Source organism: Bombus affinis, chromosome 4, assembly GCF_024516045.1.
Source record: "Bombus affinis isolate iyBomAffi1 chromosome 4, iyBomAffi1.2, whole genome shotgun sequence".
Classification (NCBI taxonomy): domain Eukaryota; kingdom Metazoa; phylum Arthropoda; class Insecta; order Hymenoptera; family Apidae; genus Bombus; species Bombus affinis.
This window is the reverse complement of record NC_066347.1, coordinates 17,432,105-17,458,803: the sequence shown is the minus strand read 5'-3', so window position 1 is coordinate 17,458,803 and position 26,699 is coordinate 17,432,105. Positions and strand designations below refer to the sequence as shown.

Genomic DNA, 26,699 nt, shown 5'->3' with positions numbered 1-26,699 from the left:
CAAGATTCACCACTTTAAGTAAATATGATAAAGCTTGAAAGAAATTTCATTATATCCTTCGTGAATATTTACTGGCTTCAATTTTAAAGTCAAACTTCCGTAAAAAATTCCTATCGTTCTCAATGAGTTAGCGGACAAGATGCTCTTGAAAAAGGCCACCTAATCTTCCAACGTCACCATTCTCTAAACTTTTCCATCCTTGGCATCGCGTCGCTTCAACTTCAACTCCGAAACTAAATTCGCAATTATTATCAGGTATATTAATCAGGAACTTGACCAACAGTTGCCTGCAAGAACCATTTAAAACGGTCAAACTGGGCGATTCTTAATCTTTCGGACAACCATAGCCATTTTCGAACCTATTCTATTCTCGAAAGTCAGAGACTGAATCGTTGATTAACCATAAACAATATACAGCTCGTCGATCTCGTTGAGCCTTAAACTTCTAAATAGATACCATCGAAATTATCGATATTAAATAAAAAAGTAATTGCCATATTTTTCAGTATATAAGCGTCTCGCGCAACTGGGACAATGACTGGGACATTCTCGAGCCGGTTAAATATGAAGAAACATTCTGTGAGATAGAGTTAAGTGCTTTACGATTCTACGTATGTTAACACGAACCTTATCAGGTCCGGTCAAATGACCGGTTTCAAAATTTAATAACTTAAAAATTCCACACTTATTGTTATTTTTCTTTTGTTCATCTAACTCTATGTAAATTCTTATATTATCTGATTAATCAAATTCTCAATTACCCTTATATTACTCTAATATAAGAATTTAGGTAATATTAGACGAAAAAAAGAAGTAACAATGAATGTACAATTTTAAATTAAATTTTGAAACCGACCATTTGACCGGACTTGGTAAGTTTAATGATAATTCCGTATACTTGTATGCATCGGTGCATATGAAAAGTATGTTCGTAATTTTATTCTTTTGTTCAAAAGACGAGATCTATGTTGATTAGATACGCGAAGAATAGTTAATCAACAGAAACTAAAGGACACCGAAGTCGTAGATTTTTTTTTCACACTGCATAAGCATATAACGTCAATCGTTTTTAAATGAAAAGCATTTTCCATTCATTCTATCGCTTGGAGCATTCGTGACAACGAGGAACGTCTCCCAAGTAGCCGAATGGATCCAGTCCATTTGGACTGGGTTCAAGGGAAAAACGCGGCGAACCGATTGAATGAATATCCAGTGATTGACCGAACGAGTAGAGAGGGTTGGAAAGTGGGAGACTGGGCTCATGTTTGAAAAACAAATCGACGATAAGTTTGTGTAATTGAATCTGATCTTCCGAATTTTTCGGAGGCAAAACCGCGATATACGTACTTGTATCTTCTGTTATCTTAATGGTTGGGCAAACGTAAATATATGCTTCTTTTAACATGGAACGACATTTTTTTTACTGCTATGCGCTTGCTTCAACTTAAAGTAAAATAAATAAAAAATTTGAAATGAAGTTTGAAATAAGAAGAAAATTTGAAATAAGAGTGAAATATAAAAAATCTATCGTACAATCGTATTTTTATTCGAATTACAAGTCTAACCGAATACAATAAAAAAAAAAAGGACGTTACATCATTTCATTTTTGAGAAGTTCAACGCAAAGAGGTTCGACAAGACTATCTTGCGACATTCTGGCAGAAAAGACTTTACAGAAAAATATTGTCGTTCCAAAGACACGGAATCTCCAATCTTTAAACCGACTTTTCTTTACAGAAATCGATCACCATATATATATTTAACCCAATTCCATTCGCAAGATGTTTCCCTACCGTAATCGTACTTCTTTAACTAGATACATGCTACGTATCTAGTTAAAATCTAGTACTCTTCACCGAACACAGAAAAATTTCTATCACTCGATTATTAAACTTATATAAACAGTCCTAAATACTACGAATACGAAAAATTAATTAATTACGAATTGAGACACAAAAAAGAAATATCTCGTACCGTGTTCACTGAGATTTCATTTGAGAACCGAATAGAATTCAACTCGAACTCGACCCAACACAGCCGAGAGCTCGAACGCAACTGAAACGCTCGAAGTTCCAAGTCCTTGCATTTCCCGATCCCTTCCACTGCCTGATGCGACGCTAGGCGCCGGGATGAGAGGTGGGGGCAGCCGGAGAAGCGAGGAGCGTCCAGCCGTGCAAGCCCCGTCGCGTCCCCCGGAAATCGCGGACAAAGAAGAAGCGAGGAAAAAGCCAAGGGAATAACGCTCTCCCTTCTGTGTCGTTGTTTAAACAATCATCAATGGCGTTCGATTACGGATAACGCGATTAAATTTCGTATAGGAACCTTCCATTTCTTTCACATTTCAGACGAATTTTCTCGTATACTTATTTGGCACGAAATTAGATCACCTTTGAAATGATCGTTCTGTTCACCTTCGAATCAAAAGAAGCTTATGAACGAAGCGTCATATTTTTCATCTTTTCTTACTATTATCTTCAGCGGTTATAATTAGAATTATGTTGAAAATTTAAAGGAAGAGAAGGAAGATTTCGATTTGAAGGAAAAACGTAAACTTGGGCTGTGATTAACGGAATATTAATATTTGTCCCAAGGTTACATTCCTCAGGTTTCAAAGTTGGTTTTTAAACAGAAGCTATTTATTTTTAGAAATGTGACGACAAGACATCAATCGTTTACAACGACCAGACTTTCTTACGGCCGCTGTTATAAACATTTATTTTAAATCAACTTTAACATCCTTCATAAGCGATTAATCTATTTTCAACGTCTATAAACCTGTCAATATATCTCTTTTATAGATTTTTAGAGCTAGATAGTCTGGTTTATAAACATCGATCAACAAATAAAAATCACCATGATGATGATCGGAAGTGATATACTGTACAAATTCGATGTAGAATTTTCACGCATTCGTTACATACGAGCCATGCGTTTGGAGTTACTAAGTATTTGGGTTAAATCAAAGTTGACTTTGAACTACTCTGATAGATCGGATTTTGTGCTGACTCTGAAACACGAAATAGGTCACGGTCCGGTTCGGAAAATACTTAGACAGGATTAAATGTGATTCGCGTTAAGTTTCGTTCATTCAACGGGGCAGGAGAATGAAATTGCGTAAGCATGATAATTACCTGCTTCGGAAAACTGGTTTCTCGTTGTTCATTCTTCCTAGATGAACGTTGACATATATTTTATTTAATATTATATAATAGTATTTATTTAATACTATATGTAATATTAAAAACAAAATTCAATTTCTATGGAAATTTTTTCCTTTCGCAAAAATCTAAATTGAGCCCTAGAAATGAAACTTTGTCCACAGCCCAAGAGAAATTCAGTCTTAAAATAATTAACGTGCCAATTATTCTTCCTCGTCCCTCTTCCTCCTCCAATCAAAATCTGTCCACATTCATCCCATTGATCCAACACCTGATTCACCATTCAGCACCTATACCACCGTTTCGTATCTTCCGTGTTACAGAAAATATTCACGAAAGGCAACTGATCGAGAAGCTCCGTAAGCAAGAAAAACGACTGTCGAGGTTGGGCGTGGTGCTTAGCTTGTTGGCTTTCGTATAGAGCCAACAAGCTCTATGCTCCGTATGTAGACACGCTGCACCGGTGGGCGTGAACTTGACAATAAGATAAAACTGATGGATTAGGTCAGGATTGAATCTAAACAAAATCTGGGTCACGTTTGGATCAAGTTATAAAACGGGGTCTGGGTTAGATCTAGGTTAACATAGACGGGACTACTTAGTAGCTGTTGTGGTGAATAGATAAGGGTGCAATGACGGTGTCGCTTATATAAGTATTAGTTTCGATTAGGCGGAAGTAAAGGGCGCGAAAACGGGCGGAGGATATTGCGATTCGAGATGAAAGAAACCAGGCAACGGTGACGAGAAACTTGCCGATACGATGACGGTGCAACGACGATGCAACAACGATGCACGCCCCTTTTATTCGACGTCTTTTCGAATCGCTTCCGAGGATTTCTTTGGGGAGGAAATTTTCCTTGAGCGATGCAATCGGGACTGTGATAGCTACGACAAATTTATGGAAGGTGGTATTGAATTTGTAACCTTTTATAATACAATCGATATCGATTGTGTTGGTACTCTCGTCTGGAAGGTACACAATAAAATGGACTGGTTTTCTAACTTCGTATGATTCTGGCCAGTTAACATTTCGAACTGAATATTATCCGGAGATAAGCCGTGCAGTTTAAGGCGAACAGTTTAGTTTAGAAAAGTTGAAATAAAATCGTGCTACTGATTAGTTAGGAGAAAAATATAGAAACGTAGTGCATCTGTTATACGCTATCGATTTTTTACGAATATTTTTAAGCACTGAAATTACCAGAAGTTTATAAGCTATCTTATAAATATTCTAGAAATATGTCCAATTATATTAGAAGAAAAAGCAATGGGTTAGCAAGAAAACGAAGGAGGAGGACAGCAAGGAAGGAAAGAAGAGAAGAAGGAATAAAAGAAAATGATAATCTTGTAGAACCGCTTTTATTAAACGCTTCCGTGATCAACTAACAAAATTCCTGCCAAATAACAGACATCCGCAACACGAGCTTAACTTCGAGACAGCTTCAGAGGCGCTTCGATCCGCTTCAATCCAGCGCGATTATATCGAAGCAACGATCACGTTCGAGTGGAATTACGACACGGACTATTATCGTTGCTCTGGTCTACGGAATTACTGCTCACCCTGTATGCTATGCATACATACATATATCGTTACCCTTTGCAGGATGGCAGCGGTAGCAGACGAGGCCCGAATTGAGGAAGGAAGACGAACGCCAAAGCGTTCAGGCGTACTAGGAATGGTGAACAAATATCTACAACACACGACAAAGCTACGTAGAATGCGTCATAGTAGTAACGAACGGGACAGCAAGTGACAACGAGAGGCAGCCGAAACAACGAAGCACGATGGGTAAATATGAAGATAGGGAACATGCTGGGAGTACGAGAGTACAAAAGATCTCTAAAGCATCGACGCGGCAACCGAAACAGATTGAGACTTCTATGACGATGTGTTGTCTTGTGATTCTAGTCTGTTTTAATTATTTCCTTTCTCCGTGACTTTTAGCATTTGACTGATTTCTGGTAACTAATTGGTGGACTCGTTAGTCCAGGTTCAATTTGTAAAGGATGTTGATAATTTGCAACTGATTGAAATTCTTTCGACTACGCATCACTTCGTGGCTATCGTCTCTTTCGATCATTCCTCTTCTTCTGTTGACATTTAACTGGTTTTTGGTATCTAATTGGTGACTTTATCGAACCAGAACGAATTTTCGATAATTTGATTGAAACTCGTCGATGTGTCGTCTCGTGGTCTAATTTTCACACACTGATTTAAAATACAAGGCACATCGGATTGCAACATTAAATTCGAAGTACTTAGATACCACTTGTACAATTTTCTGCAGACCTCTAGGGAAATCGCAAATTCCCTCTTGGACTACTTTCACTCGAGAAGGAAAATAATTCCACGAGTCAGATCAGCCACCAGGAACAACATTTAGATCTATTTGCATTTGTCGCGGCGAAACTGGTAGGAATAAATGTCGTTGCGACGGCGTACGACACAGAAAAGGCAAAATAATGGCGGCCCTTCGATGTCGGGCATAATAATCAGTACGGTCGAGCGAATCCTCCGCCAACAATTTGCATGTATTCTCCGGTCTGACATCCTTGCTATTCTATGCAATTTGCACGAAGAAAGCAAAGCATTTTATCGACAATTATACCCAAGTGAACTTACGAATAATTCTTTTCTTCTAACAATGGAATGATGTAATGTACGTAGAGACAACTTCCCGACGTAAGATAAAGAACTCATCGAATTTGATGAACGAGATCCTGCAAGGAGGAAACCGAGAAAGGAAAGGGCAACGTACGCGGTAGTCGACTAGCGGATTAAATCACGTCACCTTCCTAAGTACCTCTTCATAATTAGTTTCATAGAGATCTGTAGAGTAACTTTAAACTCGACCGGCTCGTAAGCTGTAGATTTCTAATTATGGCTTTCAATTAATCACGTAATAGATACCAAGAGTCTTGCGTCGCGAACCAGTTATCAAACTTATTGAAAACTTTATATCGATGCTTTTATACGTCCGATTAAGATTATGTCATTGCATGGAATTTATTACTTGCAAGTATATTTTTCAGTGATATAACGAGATCCTTTGTAGCTATATATCACGAGTCTAGAAAAATTATAATGATATAGGATTTCTTATGAATGACAGATGTTATATCTACTGACGTGTCCATGTTAAGTACTATCGTTCGCGAATTATGATTAATATTGTTAATAATACACATTATGATATACATATATGCGTTTAACGATCGACTACTAGATTAGCAATTCAGTCGCGAGCGCACAGCGATTGATTTGCAAATGTATAGATAAACGCATGCTAAATGTCTAGATACACTCGTTTAACGCTTGTAAGAAATTTTAACGGTACTTCGATCATCGATAGTCACCTGTGGTATATCAGGTGTCCATGTCTTCGACAACTGCTCCTTTCTACGAAGAAATTAAAAATAAAACAATTCTTAAATTCTTTAACTCTACCAATAAGTCGAAGACGTGACACGCGTATAAAACTTGACAATTAATAAAGAAAAACAAGTGGGTCCGCATAATTCGTGCGGTTGCAGCGCTTAGCGGGATCCGCAGAGTGCGAAGAAAATTGAGAAACGCGGGTATATAGGTACGTATAGGGAATTGCGGGTGGTTGAGACGATTGCGGGATGGGTGGAAGGGCGCGGTGTGGAGTTGTGGAGCAGCGGAGTGGGAGCGGTGAGAAGTGGGGAGGGCGGCAATGCGGCGGTAGTTGCGCCGCGGACCATCGCGTGTCGGATCAGCTGTGAACTGGCAACCCGAGTCAGCTGACTGGCCGCGGCCCCTCCGCTGCGACAATCGATATCCCGCTCTGCCCTCGTGCTCAGTCCTACCCGTGGCTGCGTTTTCCCCTTTCGAGATACACATCGTCCACCCCCTCGGTGCTAGTGAATCTTCCTTTTGCGAATCGACTTATCACCACCCACTCGTTCGAAGATAACAAGAAGCATCACGCGTGTGAATTCCTTAACCTTTTCAAGGAAAGTGTACCAAGGAATTCCGATCACTGGGTGAGTGAATGCTTTATGAGGATATTCGTTGTTGTTTGGGGGTGATGTTTGTCGATTATGGCTGGTATATAGTTTATATAATCTTAGAAAGATTGTAAACGAAATTACGTTATGGAGCGATGGTATGAAGAGTTCGAAGAGTGGACGATGCAGCGATGGGAGGACGAAAAAGAGTGTGTTGAAAATTTGATATTATAGAAATAATCGAATCATTTCCATTGTTGTTACACGTCTACATCGTGCTAACGAAAACCCGGGAAAGCAGCCTGTCCTAATAACATCTCGTCTGCGCTTTGATCTGCCAAACCATCACAGAAGTCTCGTTTAAAGCATAGCAGACGCGAAAACCTCGTTTTTGCTCGACCCTTGCCCTTCTGAAATTGCGAGCAAGGGCGGAAAGTAGATCGTGACCTTGACTTGCCCCATCCTTCCGGCTTATCCACTCCGGGCTACGCGAGCTTATCTCGAAGACGCGGTAACGATGCATTTTGCGGAACACGGAGCAAACTGGCGAACACGCGCCGGGAACCAACCGTCAGATAAATTTTTCCACTATAGCTCCATCGTGAGCAGAACGGACCCGTTAGCGATCGACTGACGCGGAAAAATACGAGAACCTTCGATTTTCTTCTTGTTTCGAGTGATCGGAAATGGTCGACCGAGATTTCCACGCACGAATAACCGGTTCTGAGAAACGCTGGTGAATGTATAATTTCGGTTGTTAGAAAGGAGAACCTGGGAAAAATGGCAAAAGAATTTTCCCCTTTTTTTAATGAGATAAAGTAAAAGCGCGACATACGAGATCTGTTCATATTTAATGGGCTTTGTTATGAATTTATATACCTTTATAAGCACGTATGATAACGTAGATATTTTTTATATATCCTGTAATTCGATAATTTGGATCTTGTCTTTTTATGAAAGGGATTATGATAGATTCCTATTTGTTATTTTGAAGCTAGAAAGCTAGAAAGCAAGAAACATTTGTTAAATATGGAGACTTTATGGTAAAACTGAGAAGGTGTTTTTCCATAAAAAACCTAATTGTTAACATGGAAAACAAATTTCTATACGAGAGGCTGAACTTCTTTGAAGTAATTTATATTTACTAAGCATCGGATAAAATAAATTATATATATAACGTTTCTTTAGAAGAAATTGCTTACATAGGAAATTGATTTTAGTATGGAACGTTAAAACTTCTCACTCTACCGGTTTTATTTCGCTTTGTAAAAGTAATTACTTAGTTAAAATATTCCATGCTTTTTCTACTTGGTGCTTTGACGTAGAAAAATGGAGTTTCTTCGAGCGAAAATATACAAAACGTACGAAAGAAAACGCTTTCAATCTTGTATATTGTTCGGTTAATTAAAAAATGAGATCTCGTAGAAAATTGCGTATTTCGTATTTTCCGTATCTTCCAAAGATATTTACAAAATATATTTACAAAAATACCGTTCAAGCGAGCATTTCTTTCTTAAATAAATCAACATACTTGTACATAAATCTATTTTTCGGGTACTTTAATTACTAACTTTATACAAACAACGTATACTCGCCAGAAAGTCAAAGAACGAAATGAAACATGATGTCACGACAGTACTACTAAAGTTAAATTAAGCATTCTGGTAATCGGGACAAACTCAAACTTCGACCTTTTGAACTTTTCGTAGTTTCTCCGTAATTGTACTTTTAATTATCTATTCCATTTCAAATAAAAGAACATATTAAATCGGCACAGTGTTTTTAAGCATCTTTAATTATATGCTATCATACATTTTTTTGCAATTGTATAAAATATAGTTTTATAACACTAGTACTAATTACAGCTTGTGATAACGATAACACGTAATTCTAACAGTTCCGAATGCGCTAACCTAACGCAAATCAAATTCAAACTGTTGTAGTCATCTAAACGGGGATATCAACCGAGGATTAATAAAATACCATATTTCTATGTGACATTTCATTATACCTAACTCAAGTTACAGAATGCAGAATGTTTCTTATCGGTTAACACTTTTCAGAAAGATCAATATCGCTATCTTCCGTTTATCGTTAAATAAACGACCACCCGGGCACGAGGGACACCATATGGCTAAGCATCGTTTTCCAATTTTCAAAACTTCGCGACCTACTTCAATTACCAGAGCTAGGTGCTTCGTTTACATGTAATCGCTTGCTCGCTTACTCGAATTTAAGCAACGAAGAAGGCGTTCGATTAACGACGTCGCGCGAGCTGAGCCGATAACAAGATTTCTGAAAACCTGTTTAGGCCATCGACGAAATTTCAGTCGTACGAGGTAGCTATATCGAAACTTTAAATTGCCAAAGAAAAAGATAAAAAGCACCTGAGTCGATTAATTTTACCTGTCGTTTATTTCTTATTTTTCAGTTGTAGTAGTTTTAAATTAATCGAAGTAATTCAAGTTTCTCGTAACGGAGTCGCAGAAAAGTTGAACGAGTTATCGGAAGGTCACCGGGGACTCTTTAATTCGAATGAACTATGACATTGGAATTGTCAAGGGAAACGAGTCGTGAACCATTTAGGTGTGGTTTTAATTAATTTCAGACTCGATTGGTTAAAGGCGAGTGGCGGAGGGAGTGCCATCATTTTGGCACTTTCACCCTATTGGGTTGGCAACTAAGTGATTGCAGATTTTGTCATTAGGTGGTATTGACAAAATCCGCAATCACTTTGTTGCTAACCTATATATTATCTGACAAATGATTTTTCGACGCACGCACACACATTTGACATAGTACACAAGTAATAAAAATTTTAATAATTCCACGATATCATAAAAAATATGCTCGTAGAATAAACGGAAGAAGAGGTAGATAGTTCTACGTAGGTAGATCCATCACGATGTGTAAATTGACCGTGATTAAAATATATTTGCACCAGGGAACAAATTATCTTTCATTTAGTACGTAATCATGGCTCCATGAACAGTTAAGAACCTCTAGCTCGAATATAAATCACCCTGACGCACAAGTAACTCTTCTCCTCCCTATAATCAGCACCACCTCCAAATAAAAAGGAACAAGTACGATGACCGTACACGGAAGTCGAAGGCGAAAACAAGCGGAGCTTTTAACTACGTAATTATCCGGACAATCGGGCGCTTCCTGGTGCGCGCGAGCGCCACGAAGACGAGGAGGAATGTCGCGCGCGGATTGGTTGCAGCAGCCTCCGGCGGCGGTGTTCGCCTCCGCTCACGCTCGACAGGATTACGCGAAGGATGCGATCGATGGACGGAAACGGCGCCCGAGAGGCGGCCGTGCACGTCGACCAGTCGCTGTTTCTCGCCATCAACTTTTCCTACGTTTGTTTACTCGCTCTTCCTTCGCTTCGTGGCCCAGCGGCCATTAACTGTCCCTACGCCATTTTCCGGTGTGAACTAGAAACTCCCCTTTTCTATGTACACTCCCGGCCATAAGTCGCTATATTATACGGTCAATTTATGTGGAAGCTATGAAACCAAGCCGATATATACCTTGCACAGGATGTTCTATATAACTGTAATCGCTTCGATAACTTTGGAAGTAGTAATTTTAGCGAAAATTGATTTAGGACGAGTAGCAAATTTGCGTTAGTATTATCTACGGCTTTGATTGTACATAAAATTTCACTTCTCTTCTCATTTACAGAATTAAGGATAGAGGATAAAATTTTCAAAAAAATAGAAACGACACGATAAAGTTAAATTCCACTCCGTACTGTAAATTCCCCTTTCGAATCGCGCAATTTTCATTCTCTTGGTGCGTGAAAAACATCTATCTTGATAAATATTTTATTCCAAATTACGACAGACATTCGTATGATTTATAGACGTACAAATTTATTACACTGACTTATGACCGTGAGTGTTCCTATGTATGAGGCGTAGTTTTGTCCGATGACGCGGTTCCGTAAACATGGTGAGAAGTACATATATGTATACGTGTAATGCGGATGGTGGAGCTGGATGTGAGGCTGGAATTCCGTAGGGTAAGTTGTTTATATGGAGCAGGATGCGTCGATGGGGTTGCAGAGAGAACGAACGATTGAGTTCTTGGGAAATTGCAAGGATCAAGCAGAGAATAATGAAACGTAAGAATGGAAACCGAGGAAGAGGGATATTTGGTATACGAATCAAGAATTAGAGCGGAAAAGTCAGAAACTGAAGTGGAAAAATAAACAATGATGGTGGAAAAGTAAGCACGCTGGTAAAATAGGTCATCTCTACGATTTCTGCGCAAGATGAGGGGTACATATGTAATGTGCTCACTCCTTTAACCCCTTTGCCACAGCTGTCTCGTCTGAACAGCAGTTACATAATACGATTTCACAAAATATGTGTTGTAGACGGTGGTTTTTTTGATTTATATACATGAAATTATTTATTTATTTATGAGGGAATAAAACAGTGTCAGAATCCGTGTGAGAATGCCCGTGTGCTACAACGTAATGCATATATGTATTTGTATTTTTCCTATCCTAGACGTCCTTCAATGGAGCAGCATAATATCGCCGGTGTATTTAAATAGCGAAGCTTGACAGGGACTAGCAAACTGATGATAAACGTCGATAGAGGTGCTAGCAACATTAAGGATGCTCTTTCTGATGTTCAATGTTCATTTGCATGCAGGGACATGAATTCATTTTAAGCGATATGTGCAAAGTTCAATGCAATATGTCAATGTCACGTACAAGCTCGTGTAAATAATTAAGTAGAAATTAAATGAACTAAATACGTTCCGTCATTTATGATATAATTATCCATAACGAATAATTATCTGTCGATAATTACGTGATCGTATATTTCTTTAAAATTAGAAGTCTCCGCTTCGAAGATATCGAAAGATGGACTTATAAAATTCTACATTTATCGTTGCTTGTGTGTGACAAGTATCAATCTAAATCGCTGTTAATCAATACACTGTTCCATTCTAATTTAAATAACTTCAAGCACCATTTAAATCGATCTGTCTTTCATCACTGGATCCTTCACAACTACGGACTCGTAGAGCAACTGTCTATCGAAATAAATAATCGTCGACTTAATTCTCGTCGGCACATTCAAATGCTCGTCGATAGTAAGGACCAGTAAAAATCCATCGTCAATCAGAATCAGAAACAACTGTCACGTTACATTACATTCAATCATCGCGTTCTTTAGCTTCAATCTATCGTTACACGCTTTTTTCTTCGACTCATTCGAAACTATTGTAACAATACAAGACACTTCCTTAAGGATCAGAATTCCGCAGATATATCGACGTATCGTTAATTTTAGTTAGCTTTTCTTCTTCACGATAAAATGCAAAGTTGATCGTAAGATGACCTAAATGGCGCTATATGTAGGTATGTACACCGTTTCGTGTCCTGACAGTGCTCGTGAAAGGCTTCTTTTCCCCAGGAAGACCGGAAGTCCATTAATCGGCTCACGTTACGCCATTTTTCGTCCTGAGGAACACATGCGAGACGTCTCGAAAGGTTTCTCTTGCGAATGTTACGTCTCTATTTGTACCAAGAGGAAGAAGCGAACTATCGTAGAGTCCTTACTCGATAGATAAAGAGGGAAAAGAAGGATCTCTCGAACGAAAGTGGGTTTGTCTATCGTAACAGGGACGCGATTTGAACGTGTATACCGTCGAATATCGTCCTGTATCGATTCGATGGAAACATCAAAGTAACTGCTTAATGGACGGAGAATGGAAAGATCGTTCTTTGATATTCCGGATCTGTTTCGTTTCAAGGGAAAAACGCAGAATGGCGAAGGGTTCTTTCTGGCTATAACGCAATTCAAGGATTTCCGAGATGAGAATTTAGCGGAAAATTCGTCGTGAAAGAATCATTGCCGAATGGGAACAGACGGATTTATCGCAGTGAAATATAATCTTTCATTGCTATCTACCTATTTGGTAAGTTCGTGGTACGTAATGGAGCGGAAAAAGAAAATTCGAAGCTTTGTTCCTTCGTATTGTACGTATTTTTAAACGAAATTCGAACTTTATTTATCGCAAAGAATGGATCGTCAAGAATACCGAATTCGCATACTCTTCCTGCTATTGTCGGTCAATTGTGACGTGTTCCGAGGTTGGAACGAAACAGAATTGCTGCAAGGACAAGGGACAAGACTGTAAACAATAAAGTCTTGGAAGACGCTTTTCAAGCGGCGTTAAGATTCCGAAAGGATACCGAAGTGTTTTCCGGGATGGCTGTCTGGTTTGTGTGAAAAAATGTAAGGATTCGCGCGAGGGCGGACCTGGCGTTTCCAGGATCGTAGAAACCGTAAAGGTGAGTGTAAGTTACTCGCTTCTGGCTAAAATTAAATTTCTCAGATAGACATAGCTCTTAATTAAGCGAAATACGCGAAGGTTTCCCGTTTCATTCGACTCTTCCGACGAAGATGAGAGGGAATATTCCAAAGATGATTAAATTTTCTCTTCTTCATTTTTAAATATCAATTCTTGAAAATACGTAATAAAAATTAACGCGGAAATAATTTCCTACTATTATGTAAAATAATAAATATATTTGTGGAACACTTCGTTCATTCTATCAACCTCTATCCATTTATCTATTGTCTATTTCCTTCCAACACAAAATTCAAAGTCGGAAAGTGTCTCTACAGTTCATTTCTACAAGATAGACGCAGACACGTCTTTTCGTTCGAACGCGATCTCATATTTCTTGGTTTCGAGCGAGTAGAAGATGCGATGTCAGGGTCGATAGTCGGTCAAAGAACGAACGCGACACTGAAATTCCTGCGTTTTAATGGCGATCGATTCGAAAGTGATCGATTTGTTGGTAATCGGGGAAATAACCCGAGAAAACGATCGTGCCCGTTAGAAACACGCGGAAGATCGAACGAAACTAGGCCACGCAAACAGCGATATATGCGACCTTTGCGTGTTAAGGACGATCAAGGTCACCGTGGGGAAACCGTGATTTCTCTATGTCGAGACACCGTCGCCCATCTAACAGATGCAATTAGTCGTATGATGCGATATGTGTGTTCACGGTTGATCAAGATATCTATAAAACGGTGAGTCTCATCTATTTAAGCTTTAACCCTTCGAGGTTCTACGTTAAGATGGACGCGATATTCTGCCTCGTTAGACCAATCAAACGGAACCATCGGGCTCTATTAACTGAAAGGACGCTGGAATAAGAAGGTAGCAAGAACTCCACTTTCCAGTAATGTGAGTAAAATGATAAAATCAATGAAAACCAAATGACTTTTTTAAATGTGCTATAAATTCGTAGTCAATTAACATTTGTAGTGACAAGTGTTTAGATTTTTGAATATGAAATCTAAACCTACCTTTCTTTCTCTTCCAGTAAATATCCGCGATTTAAATATTGGAATAATTTCCCCATTACAGTAAACCGTACAATTCGAATTATCATAATTATACAAAAAGAAATTGACGTATAAGGTATTTCACTAGCGAATTCAAAAGACAACGCATACGATAAATAGCATACGATATGTCTTCTATAAAGCAAAACGTTTGCAAGGTTATCGCCAAGTTATCTTCTGCAATTACAGTACAGGATTTCCCTGTGGTCAGAAGTGGCTGAGAAACTTTTATCCGCGGAACATACGGGTCAATATTGGTCCACCAATTATTCCCCTAGGGGTAGAATTCAATTTCGCCGCGCATTCTGCATTGAAATTTGGATTTGAAACCGCGGTGTCGCATATTAATTTTGGCTTCGATCCCCCTGTTACGGACACGGACTAGCGACGTTTCAACAAGCACGGTTTCACGGTGATCAAACATTGACTTAACCTTAATGCCTATGTCGCATACCAAGTTCCGGAAGAAACTGGATGACAACGAGTGGCGTCGATGCGACGTTCGATACACGTTTTATTATTCCACGTCCAGACTGTTCGTCCGAGTTCGCGGCAGAATTAAATTGATGAAACGAAGACGATGAGATTTACCAAGTGACGGATGCAGAGGATCTTGAAAGATGAAATTGAACTTCTGTACCGTAGTTTGTTAGTTTTGGTAAATCTCGAGCTTGGTTAAGTCATTTTTATTTAAATCAGTGACTTAATAGTCGCTGACTGCGTTCTTTTTTCTTTGTTTTCTTTTTCCTTTTGATAGATTAGATAGATATGTCTTTTAACGTATGGATCAATGCTTTTCTGCAGAAACATCTTCAGTTTGGAGGAGAAATATTTTAATTTCGATAATTCCGATACAAAATAGAAAAATTCTACCAGAAGAATCTTAATCTTCAAACGATATTCACTTCGACACATCCTATTACTCTGTCGCAATCTATAAATTCCGCCAAAGCTTCAACCCGTTTCCCTCGTTCCTTCTCCTCGGCAATTTTAACATTCACAAAATTCCATCCTTGAAAAGTTCTCCGTACCTGTCGTCGAATGATCCTTGCTAAGGTTGTATTTCGTAAAATAAAGGAAAGAGAGCGAATAAATCGCCACATGAAGCATAAAACAACGCGGAAGGGAACCGCAGCAATGCATGGTCGTTCATGACGGAAGTTTCGAAACACCGGTATATACGTACGTACGTATATTCGCTCCCTCGATCGTTCGCACATACCACGGTCGTGTGCTTCGAGTGGACACGTCACATATCCGCGAAATTATTATGTCAAACGCTCGCAAGTAGAGATAATCTGGCGTATATACAATTTTTTAACCGTTTGAGAAATCACCGAAAAGAATTGGCCAATGTTGAATAGCGCTAAGCGTTAGAAGTAAAATAGCAGAGTAGTAGAAATAAAATTATTTCAATATAATGATAAACTGTTGTTCATCGTTGTTGGTGGTAAGATTCGAGATGAAAATCGATTAGCAAAATACCTCGTCCGTATAGAAAAATCTCGAAGGAGAAGACACAAAGTGTGAAAAGTAAACACAATATCTACATAAGCATTATGTATGGATACATGATGCATCGTTCTGTAAAAATTAACGTTCCACTGAACAGCGGTATGCAATCAATTTCTAAAATCCTTCGTGTCACTAACACACGGAGACAAAGAATCTTACGACTGTTACATTTTAATGTTTTCAATCCGTCTGGGCCGCATGGATCCGTTTTAAGGCGCGTCTTCGGTACGATACGAGCAACCAAGAATTTTATGCCTCGGTCCGACGACACAAACGGGTTCGAGCGTTTCTAGCTTTGTAAGAAGCATATCCTTGCGAATAGCAGGGGACATAAACGAGGCGTGAGCGAATACTCTTTTCTTGGAGAGGCCCTATAAGCGACTGGACAATAATGCCACTCTGCGTTCTGAGAACCGCTTGCCAGCGTTTCGATGGTAATGGCTCAGCTTTACCTTTGTCTTTGGTTTGATCTCCGACATAGTTTTCATCCAATCCTATATTATTTCACACTGTGGATAACGGAATTAGTTGGACGCTCAAAGATATGAAATACAAAATTGTCAAGATTAAAAGATTTAAAAGCACGTATGACTGAAATCTCGGTGATCCAAAATTTGTAAACTGAAACATCCACAATTGGTAAGGCTTGCTAATTTCCAAATTTTGCACTAAAAGTTCGAACCTCTATATCTTTGTTTATCAAATTAACGGTAAATGTAACGAGAAAAATTCACTGTAATTTGTGTTGCAGAAAACAAGACGAAGAAAGAAGGTAAAAGATAATAACCATAGCAAATTACCCAGCTCTGGTCTATACATTTCCCCTGGAAAACAACCATACGACCAAAAGATCTACCAGTAATGGAAGATTTTCATCTTAGTCTGCGACCTGACCTCCAACGTGGTTTTCGTGCTATAAATATTGATTTACAAAAATCGAAAGACTGATTCGTTTGTAAACGTTCACGGTCAAAATTTATACATTCGTGACTTCAAATTTGTTTCTCAGCTGATGTACACATGATTACCGTCCCCATCTAACTTTACTAATTTACGTAGATGCGAAAATCGTTTCTTTGCGAATTCCGTTTATGTTTCGAATTTACATATCGCAACCCTCATTTTCTTGCAATTTTCGATTTATACGAACATGAATGTGACCATCGATTTTCTGTAAATTCCACTTACGCTTGAAATTCAAATATTGCTATATACCTAATTCTGCTTTCTCAAATTTCGAACACGTTACTTTTCTAATCTGCAAAGAAAAAAGGTCAATAAAAATGGGAACATTCTATCTCTGAAAATTCTTTCTACTATCATCGTGCAAGTACATTCCCTATTCTGCCACCAGAGGTCTGTCGACACGACGACACTTTCTCGCAAATAGTACATCCACAAATCAATTCCGATAAATACGTACAACTTCCGATATGGCTTCCCTTATCAAGGTGTTTAATAGCAAGGTAGTTTTATCGATGCGAGTCCTTTAACAGAACCCGAATAGAACACTCTTCCCTTCCTTTTTTCAACTTTCTCCAACTCTTCAAAGTTACAGCTCCATCGCAATTATTATTACACGTTAATTATCAATTATGGTTAAAACGATATGTTATCCGGTCGGTTCTTTCAATTTTCTTAATAGCTGATATCTTAACTTTTAATTTCGCTGGTATCTCAACTTTTACTACGCATAGTTTCTAATTCCTGTGATCAATATCAGTGCTGGCATTTGCGCAATTCGCAGAGATAGATTTCAGTGACTACTGCGATATGGTTCGATCGCCGGTCTATTTCGTGAAACGGTTCAAAATATTATTCGAATGATTTGAACGTTTGAATATGTGCTTTTTCTCCGTTGTAACCGTACGTTATTGATGTATCAATAACGTGTCCAAGTTTTTTCATGAAAAGGGTTGGCCAGTAGTATGTGCTGTCCAGGACCTGTTTTTCAGGGCAAACAGGTTAATCCGTTAAATTCAAAGTGCCAACTGGATTCGGTATAGAATGCTGGAGAATCATGTGCCAACCAATTTGGCAATGTTCTCCGTGTAACACGTCATGTAATATATCTTGATACGTTATTCGTCATTGTTGTTTTTATGTATCATGTATTACAAATTTAACGGCGTTGTATGTTTATTAATTGAGAAATTTCTAGTTCACTACAGGTATTCCTATCTGCATATTTGAACGTTTAAAAAATGACCAATTTTGAAATTCTGACTATCTAGTCAACGAGACGTTAAACATAATATGAAAGTCGATCGATTTCTGAACATTTCTGTGTATAACCTATGCATAATATTCTCTTAAACGAGATACATTGCGAAGCAAATATCGCGTCAGAATTATAAGGAAAAATTAAAATAGAGGAAAATCAGCGAGTCGCGGATTGCATCATATTTCGTGCAATATGTGCGTCTGTAAATCACTAGTACACGTCGAGGCGCGCGCGAAACACATGCTCTTCCGGGAAACGCGAGCGATCGAAGAACGACCTTGAGCAACTGAAGTCATCAAGAGTGAAAAAATAAACCGATTGAATAGGAAGGATAAACCGAGAGTCCTGTTGCGGTCGCGATGATTGTCGTTTCATCGCGATCGAATTACAATTTCCACGCGTCCGTCAATTTTCGATTCAATTCGATTCGTTTCAAGTATCGGATTGAGCAACGATCGTTAACTATGGATATCGAGTTTGATGATTTTAATTAAATAAATTTTTCAGAGCAATTTTAATATACAATTAGTTTTAAGATTTATTTCACTCTTTGCACTGCTTTTCCAACGTGAGAAACAGCAAATAAGTATTATTCGATTAAACTACAATGACTAGTGCATTTTGATGAACTACACAGTTCTTGCATTTTTCAAGGATATATTACGTTTATGAATACATTTAACATTATTTTTCCTCGATAAGTTTCCGTTAACATACTGTATTCTTTGTGTCTACAAATCATGTTAATTTTATGGAAATAACGCGCAAGAATAGGTATCCTATATTCACCAAGGTTTTCGATTTGAATTCTGCACATCTTTTTTCTCGTTCTCAGGGTTTTCGAATTGACTTGAATTGAAAGTGAATGTTTATCGCGAAACCTCTACAATAATCGAACGACTGTTGAGTTTCTAATTAAATTAGAAAAAATATATGTCACGAACATCACTTGCATTGCTTATTTTGGATATAGTTTAATATTAATGTAATTTGTTATATTTTTTGATCCGTAGATTCTTCTTAAAAAGAAGCTTATTATTAATCTTTTCGAAACTCTGAATTTTTTAAAAAGCCTCATGTGGAAGAACGGATAATTATCGGTCGATTAAGCAGCAATATTTGATACGGTTGAATGATCGGATAGCTGATGAATTTTCCAACGAATTTCACCAAAGACATCTCTTGGATACGTTACTTCTCGTTATTCCTTTTCGATACAAATCGATCGCAATTCATCTCATTATATGTATGCATGTATGTATACTTGTAGGTTTTCAAAGAAATCTACTCATGAAATACGGCACGTTTTACGAAACAAAATTCTATTTTTAAGTTGAAACGATTAGGATTTATACGTCACAGCAAATACATACATTCTTTGTTTAAGACGTATATTTTTCATAATTTCTACCAAAAGCGTTGTGCCTTATTACGTATAATTAACCATTAAATACGACGATAAAATAGGATGAAAATTATAGCTCATATTCCTATACTCCTTTTGTACCTAAATAACTTTCATTTTGTAACACTGTTTCCTACACGATTAATCGTCGTGTTTCAGGAAACTTCGGCCCGTTTCTCGAATTAAATGTTTCACAGGCGAATCTAAAAATAATGCTCGCCAACCGAACTGAATTAAACCGAACAGCTGCGAATTTGGTTAAAGTATATCCGGTTTGTCTCAATTAAATATACGTCTCGGTTCGGAACTATTTTTAATTCGATTCATACGATGCAACTGCATGCCTGATACGAATAATTTACGTCGCAATTCGCTTCAACGAGTTTCTAATTTAATTTGAAAACGTTATAACCCCGTGAAATGTCAATCGTTTGAATTTTTTCGTTACAAATAAATCAGCGATTCTTCGCCATCTAAAACTGTTTCACAATTTTCATATGCAGATTCTCCTACAACATCGTCTAGACTGAGTCATCCACTTCCCACCATCTTTCCGCCAAACAGTTAACGAAACTGTAACCCACGAACAGTGCAACTCGCTTAAAAAACACACGTAACTCAACGCTATTCAATGTTACCTGGACCTTCGCAACCGAAACAACAATCCTCGAGAAGAGAGCATCGTGCAAATTATCATCCTAACGTAGTTATCAAGAAACTCGATCATGACATCTTTCAATACTCTTTTCTCGTAACCTCATTATCGTGCTTCGATAAGACTGTTAATTCCTTCTGCGATTGTTTGCACATTGTCTCAGCCCCGGCTGACGTGTCAAAAGCGATCTCTCGCTCGCTTGCTCGTTATTACGCCGTTCAAACAATCCACGAGACGCCAGCGAACGCCAACGGATCTCCAGCGATCAAGAAGTTTTATCTCCTCTACAGTGGCTGTTCTCGCTTCTATTGCATCATAGAAATCGGTTAATCGAGGATGTACGAGTGAACTTCGACAAAAAAGTTACAAATTACGACTAAATTCTAGCAAACTGTACAATTCTAGCAAACAGCAGACTCTTTAGGTCTACGTGACGAAAACTGCAGTAATCGCGAAGTTATTTACATTAGAAGTGTTGTAATGCGTCTTAATAGCTGTAAACACGCCATACTGATAAAGCGTTCGTGATTTCTATTTATGACGTAGTATCATACGAATCAAATAAAATATTTAATGACATATTTTATAACAAAAAATCGATACAAATCTTCTGTAATTTTATATGATACCTATATAATATTTCTTTGTCTGGGCGATTACATTTATCTCGAATTTGGAAGTTAAACGAACGAATATGAACGATACGCGATATTTGCTGATTAAACGTAGAGGCATCTAAACGCAAATGCTTGACAAATGGACGATTTTTATTTGCTCATTATCATCTGGATGCTGTATGCATACAATTTAAACATTCGTTTATTGCTATCTGTTTAATCTTTGCTAATACACGTATTTCTGGATTACAGCGGTAATCGCGAAGATTTGCTTTTTATTATTTCTTACTTTCATTAAGAAGGTCATACAAGCAAGAATAATTTTTTGCGATAGTGATACTTTATCTTAATCTTTGGTTTTCTGACGACACGTTTTATATTCTTCGATCTTCAATACGTTTATAAAATAACTAAGAAAAAGAAAGAAAACATCTGTATATTATTTACTTTTATAACATTAAATATTCAGAATTATGAAATTGAGAAGATTCCCGACAACCTTAGTTAAGGAATTATAGGATACCTACACAAAGGATACAAAGAATGTTTCCTGGTACTCGTTAACATTATTCGTCAACATAATTTAACGTCTATTTAAATGTCAACCTTCTCCCGGAATGAAAGAGAATTTCAGGATTAAATTATCGGCAGTTTTGTTATATAAATAAGAGGCAATTTACCGTATTTGTCCTGAAGGAAAAAGATAAGAAGGAAGAAAAATGGTAAGTCATAATATTTTTTCTGGAATTGATAGCAACATCTTCTCGAACAATCTTTTCCTCTACGTTTAATTAATAAACAAATTATTTACGCTCTCAGATACTCTGTTCATTACAATTACTCTGTTTACGATTAGCCGTGTTGCATGATAAAAAAAAACCTCGAGAAACTAGAATAACCTTTTTATGCTTTATCGAAGTTTTATCGATCGATCGACCGAGAATATCATCTTGCTCTAAATTCCTAGAAACGTAGAAATAGCTGAATCCCGATAAAAAAATACCATCAACTTCGTAAATAACGAGGTTCCTCTCATTCTTATCAAAGGAAGGTCGCTACGAAAATATTTACAAATTTCTCAAACACTGTGCAACCCAACTGTTAAATTGAACTTCGTTCTTCACAAAATTTTCTTAACTGTTTGCATTTTGCGTTTAACTAGACCGATACTCAAGGTAAAACACGCGACTGTAATTGTTTGAGTAATTCAACAAACATTGATTTTAGCAGAAACGATTTATGCGCACAGATGCGTAAGATATATCCTAAAACGAATAAAACAATCATTCTTTATATCAAAGACTAACTGGGTTGTGAGTTTGAAAATATTATCTTTTAACTAAGTAGAGATTCATTGCTTAATACGGAGATGTCTATACATAAGACATTTTCTAACGCAAGTGTTACATAGCTAATAAAACTATATATACATAACGTATTATTCACAAATTTATATTTACTAATTCTTTTTATAAATAAAGCTGAATAGCACGATCTTAAAAAAAACGCTTAAAGACTGCCAGTCAACTAAACATATTAAAACTTATCTGCTTCCTCCAATATCTCACTGTTTAAACATCTTACACGGTAATAATAAGCACACGGTGAGTACGTGGCAATAAGAAAATTCTACAAAATTTGCGAACACTTGGTCGTACTTATTGAATCTCCAACTGCTCCTTTCAATTCGAATAATTGCTCTCCATTACGCTCGAGCCGCGACTCCAAAGCAACATATATCACATGTATTCGCCACAGAACGATTCTGACCCCTCAAACACACAATTCTCCAAAAACTTCGACAAAATAGCCCTCTAACTCCCCCCACTTAACCTCGAATAACACTTACATTCCGCAAGCTATCCCAAAGCGGCTGACTATAATGCTGCCAGACCACCCAAATCGCACAACAATAGAATCTTCCAGTTCTGTATCCTGTTCGACTCGACTCAACGAACTCGACTGCTCTCCAAACGACATCTTCAGCCACGATCGGCGTCAGAGAAAGTTAGTTCGCGCAGAATACAGTATTGCCGTGTTAACTGACCATCGCTGTATCATTAATTCATGTCTCGCTCGTACTCGCAGGAGAAAACAAACGCTGGAGATTTCCTTGAAACATTCATAGCTCTCTCGACGGAGCCAGATGGAATCCCAGTTCGCGGTTAGGTGAAAGATCGTTGTGTTCGGAGGGATCTTGTAGACCCTAGCCGGTCGAGAGGAACGCATGCGCTCAAAGAAAAGACTAACCTGCAGAAGCACGTGACGGTGTCCTCAACGTCCATGGACAAGGACGTGTCGATGGCCGAGTATTTGAGCACCTTCCTGTTTCCCGAACCAAACATCGAGCCAATTACACTGAACGCTTGACGAACAAGGCACGACACACCAGCTGTACTCTCACCAGCGGCGAGGTAAGAAGACTGAAACGCCGAAACTGTTTGAACGAGCGAGACCAACGAAAGGTAACGGTCAAAATCAAAATCAAAATAAACTAAATGGCCAGAAGGGAAACGGAACGTGGAAGGTAAGGTGGATGAAATGCGAGGAGCAGGGAAGAGGGGAGAAGTGTAAACAGGAGACGCGACGGCCGATACGGTGATCGAGACGCGTACGAATTCAACGAGCAACGAAGCACAGACTGACGTCGCCGTTCTCCAGGCGTTCGCCAGGTACCAGCTACCGCTATCGGCTATCGGCCGCCACGCTACGATAAACGGAGAAAGCGACTCACGGTCGACTTGGCAGTGGGAGAAGACAAGTCCCGGAGAGAGGGTAAGACCATAAAGTGGTGGGGCATGCGAAAAAAGCAGCGAATAAAGGGAAAGAATGAAGAAGTATAAAGGTCTACACACACTGTTCCAACGTTTGGCAAATTGATCAGGTTATCGACACCGTCGTATCGCTTATACTTTCACCCATCGTACCTCTATGTAATTCTGTAATACAATAGCAACGTAACATGTGCAATACGTTCATAAATATTAATTAGTTCCGTTTTGTTATTCTTTATAACGAACAATTACCTGCGTTCCATATTTCCATGGCCTATTAGATCGCGGATTCATCCTTTGTTGTTTCATTCACAAACTTCAATCAATGAAGACTATTTTTATACGCATATCAAATTTATTTGATCATCGTACCATGTGCAGAGCCCTTAAAGCTCTCATCCATGAGTGACTGCGGAATTTTGTTTACTGGAACAATCGTGAGCGATTGTATGCACAAATAGTCCTTGATCGATGCTTTAGAACAAAGCAGACAAGTTATATTAGGGTATTTAACCTGGATCTTTGGCGCTTCGATTATTATTCCAGTCTACGTAGCCAACGAACTGAGAAAACACCATGGCCTGTTTAATCTGGTATTCGTCTTACGCCACCGATGACGCATACAATACGTGAACAAACAACTTGATGCGTGCGTCGCCGAAATGTAGCAAGATCGAAACTAAAGAGTATTCCATGTTAGATATACGTACAAGATATAACACTTTGGAAAGAATGACGGAAAGAAGACAGTGCATGGGCGTGCATTACCGATGAAACAGAAAGAAGATGCAGGAATATATAGACGTGAAATATCTTTGTGTAAGAGGATGCAGGAATATATAGATGTGAAATATCTGTGTGTAAGAGTGTTTTAGAGAGAAGTGGGGTGGGGAAAAGCTTGGCACAAAGGGGCTTCCCCCCTGTTCGTACACTATATATTCGTCTTTGTCGCACTTTTCAACTTTTTTATCGTTATTTCGCATAGATGTATTATATACACGCGTGTACGTTTGGCTGTTTCCGCCTTTCGTTGTAATGTAATTACGGGAGAGGCTAGCAGTCGACGAAACCGGACAAGTTCTTTCTCCTCAACATCCGTACGGCGCGGCACGGGAGCGTGCGTACCTGTTCTTCAGGGTCGCGAGTGATGCAGCGGACGGACGATGATGGTGGAACGAACGGGCCGATTCCACGAAGATGAGGTCGAGGAACGGAGGAAGGCGATGGTGAGAGGGATACATGTCTACGGATACTCGGGACACGGCCAACTCCAAGGGATTTTGCTTTGTGATAAATGACGCAGACTGTATTTTCGATCTCTTGTCGTTCTCTTGTTGTGCGTCGTATCCATTTTTTCAAACAAATAAAATTTGAATAAGAAGAATGCCTTCTTGTGAAAACAGGTTTTAGACCTTCTTAAAACTAAATTTTAATCTTTGGTACAATGAAACGTGAAAATAAAATATTTAGAATATACAGAGAGTTAAAAATTATATGTTAGGAACAAAAGTATTATTTCTTACGATCTAAGGTTCCAAATAAAATAAGTATTCTTTCAGTAATTTCCTAATGAACTAACGTGTTCTTACGCTTACGAAAAAGGGATGTTTGTGCATTGTCAATAGTCGATGCACCTTTAGCGGGAAGAAGTGGGCGCAACTGGTTCACGTGTCTTCTTACTGGTTCATATGTCTTGCAAAATACGAAAGGTTAAGGCCAGTCGATGCGTGATATTACATTTCGTAACACCCTGTCATGATACGAATATAAATTAAGGTAATTATATGAGGAGAAAAACTGTTTGGAAAAGATGCAAAAGACTGTTGTCGAGAAAGAAATATCGGTTTTGAAATTTAGCGGTCGAGCAAACATATTTATGAAATATATTTTAATTACCGTATAAAATTATATTTTAATAAATATAAATATTTATTAGCTTCAAAACTAGAATACATAAACTACAAAAAAACATCTTTTCGTCTCTAGTTTCGCGGCATCAATGCTTCATTGAGCAGCAGCTAGTATATTTCTCAGATTGACGTGTTTTCAAGCTCGTAATTTGTGAGCATTCAGCCAGAGGATAGGTGAAATTTTTGTTACACGTTATTTGAAAGACCACTTCCATACTGTTTATATAGCATTTACATACATACACATACGACCATATATACCTCGGAAGTATCTTTAATTTCATCGTGAATTGAACCTACGATGCATAACAGAAATATTCAGCTGGCGTAATAAACAAAGGATATATCTTATATTTTAATAGAACGAGCAAAGATAATTTTTATTTCTTGTCTTTTGTTTTTTGCTTTTACTATGACAATAATCATAAAGGAAAGGTAACTTGGAGTAAAGCATCGTTGACGAAAGTGTCCGCAGAAAAATCGTCGAGAACACCGTAAAAAATATCCACCCTGTAAGTGTAGCACGCCTAGTAACGCGATTTTGACGTAGACGATGCGCGTATCCTCTTCAAGCATTCCATGCGTTGTCCATGTAGAAGCGCGATTTTTGCCCAGAAGAGGCCACTTTTCTCTAAGTGTTTTATGCTCGTCTGCCACTTATGCGAAAAATGAATTTCGACGCGGCACGGGTTTACGTTTACATCGAACATTTGTTGCGTTGCTCGTATATACACATTTTTATCGTGTATAATATCGGGACCGCAAGACATTATTTCATTTTTTACTGCTGTTATTTACGCAGATGTTGTTTATGCAGATTTAACAGCAATACGTGAAAAGTGAGCAAAGACACAAATTTTAAAGATCCTTGAAAAATATAATTTCGGCGCGCAGTAGGTTAAATATAAAACATCGTTAAAAAATTTCCGGAAAGGACGTAAAAGGTTTCAATGAAAAGAAAGATTAAGGTTGCAATTTAACCGAAATCCGTACAAAATCCGTGCCGAAAAAATGCACTGAAAAATGCACTAAAAAATGCACTGAAAAATGGTCGGGCGAAAAGAACTCGTAAAAAGTG

The 26,699-nt window shown here is 38.2% G+C and overlaps 1 protein-coding gene and 1 long non-coding RNA gene across 7 annotated transcripts in view; one reads left to right on the top strand and one right to left on the bottom strand.

The window, feature by feature from the left end:
- LOC126915677 (MOB kinase activator-like 2) overlaps positions 1 to 26,699 on the bottom strand; it is a 64,510-nt gene that overhangs the window by 28,387 nt on the left and 9,424 nt on the right. The window contains exon 1 of one of the 6 annotated variants that reach the window (XM_050720560.1): positions 23,188 to 23,628. The exons of 2 other annotated variants lie outside the window; for them this stretch is intronic. Coding sequence is in view for 1 of the 4 variants with exons in the window: in XM_050720561.1 (XP_050576518.1) it covers positions 23,188 to 23,282 (95 nt within the window). In the remaining 3 variants the exon portion in view is untranslated. 3 more of the 6 variants (XM_050720561.1, XM_050720556.1, XM_050720557.1) reach the window with 3 other exon arrangements.
- LOC126915679 (uncharacterized) lies at positions 12,121 to 14,195 on the top strand. The gene is made up of 3 exons (XR_007710291.1): positions 12,121 to 13,076; positions 13,181 to 13,452; positions 14,076 to 14,195. It is a non-coding gene; the product is annotated as an uncharacterized LOC126915679 (long non-coding RNA).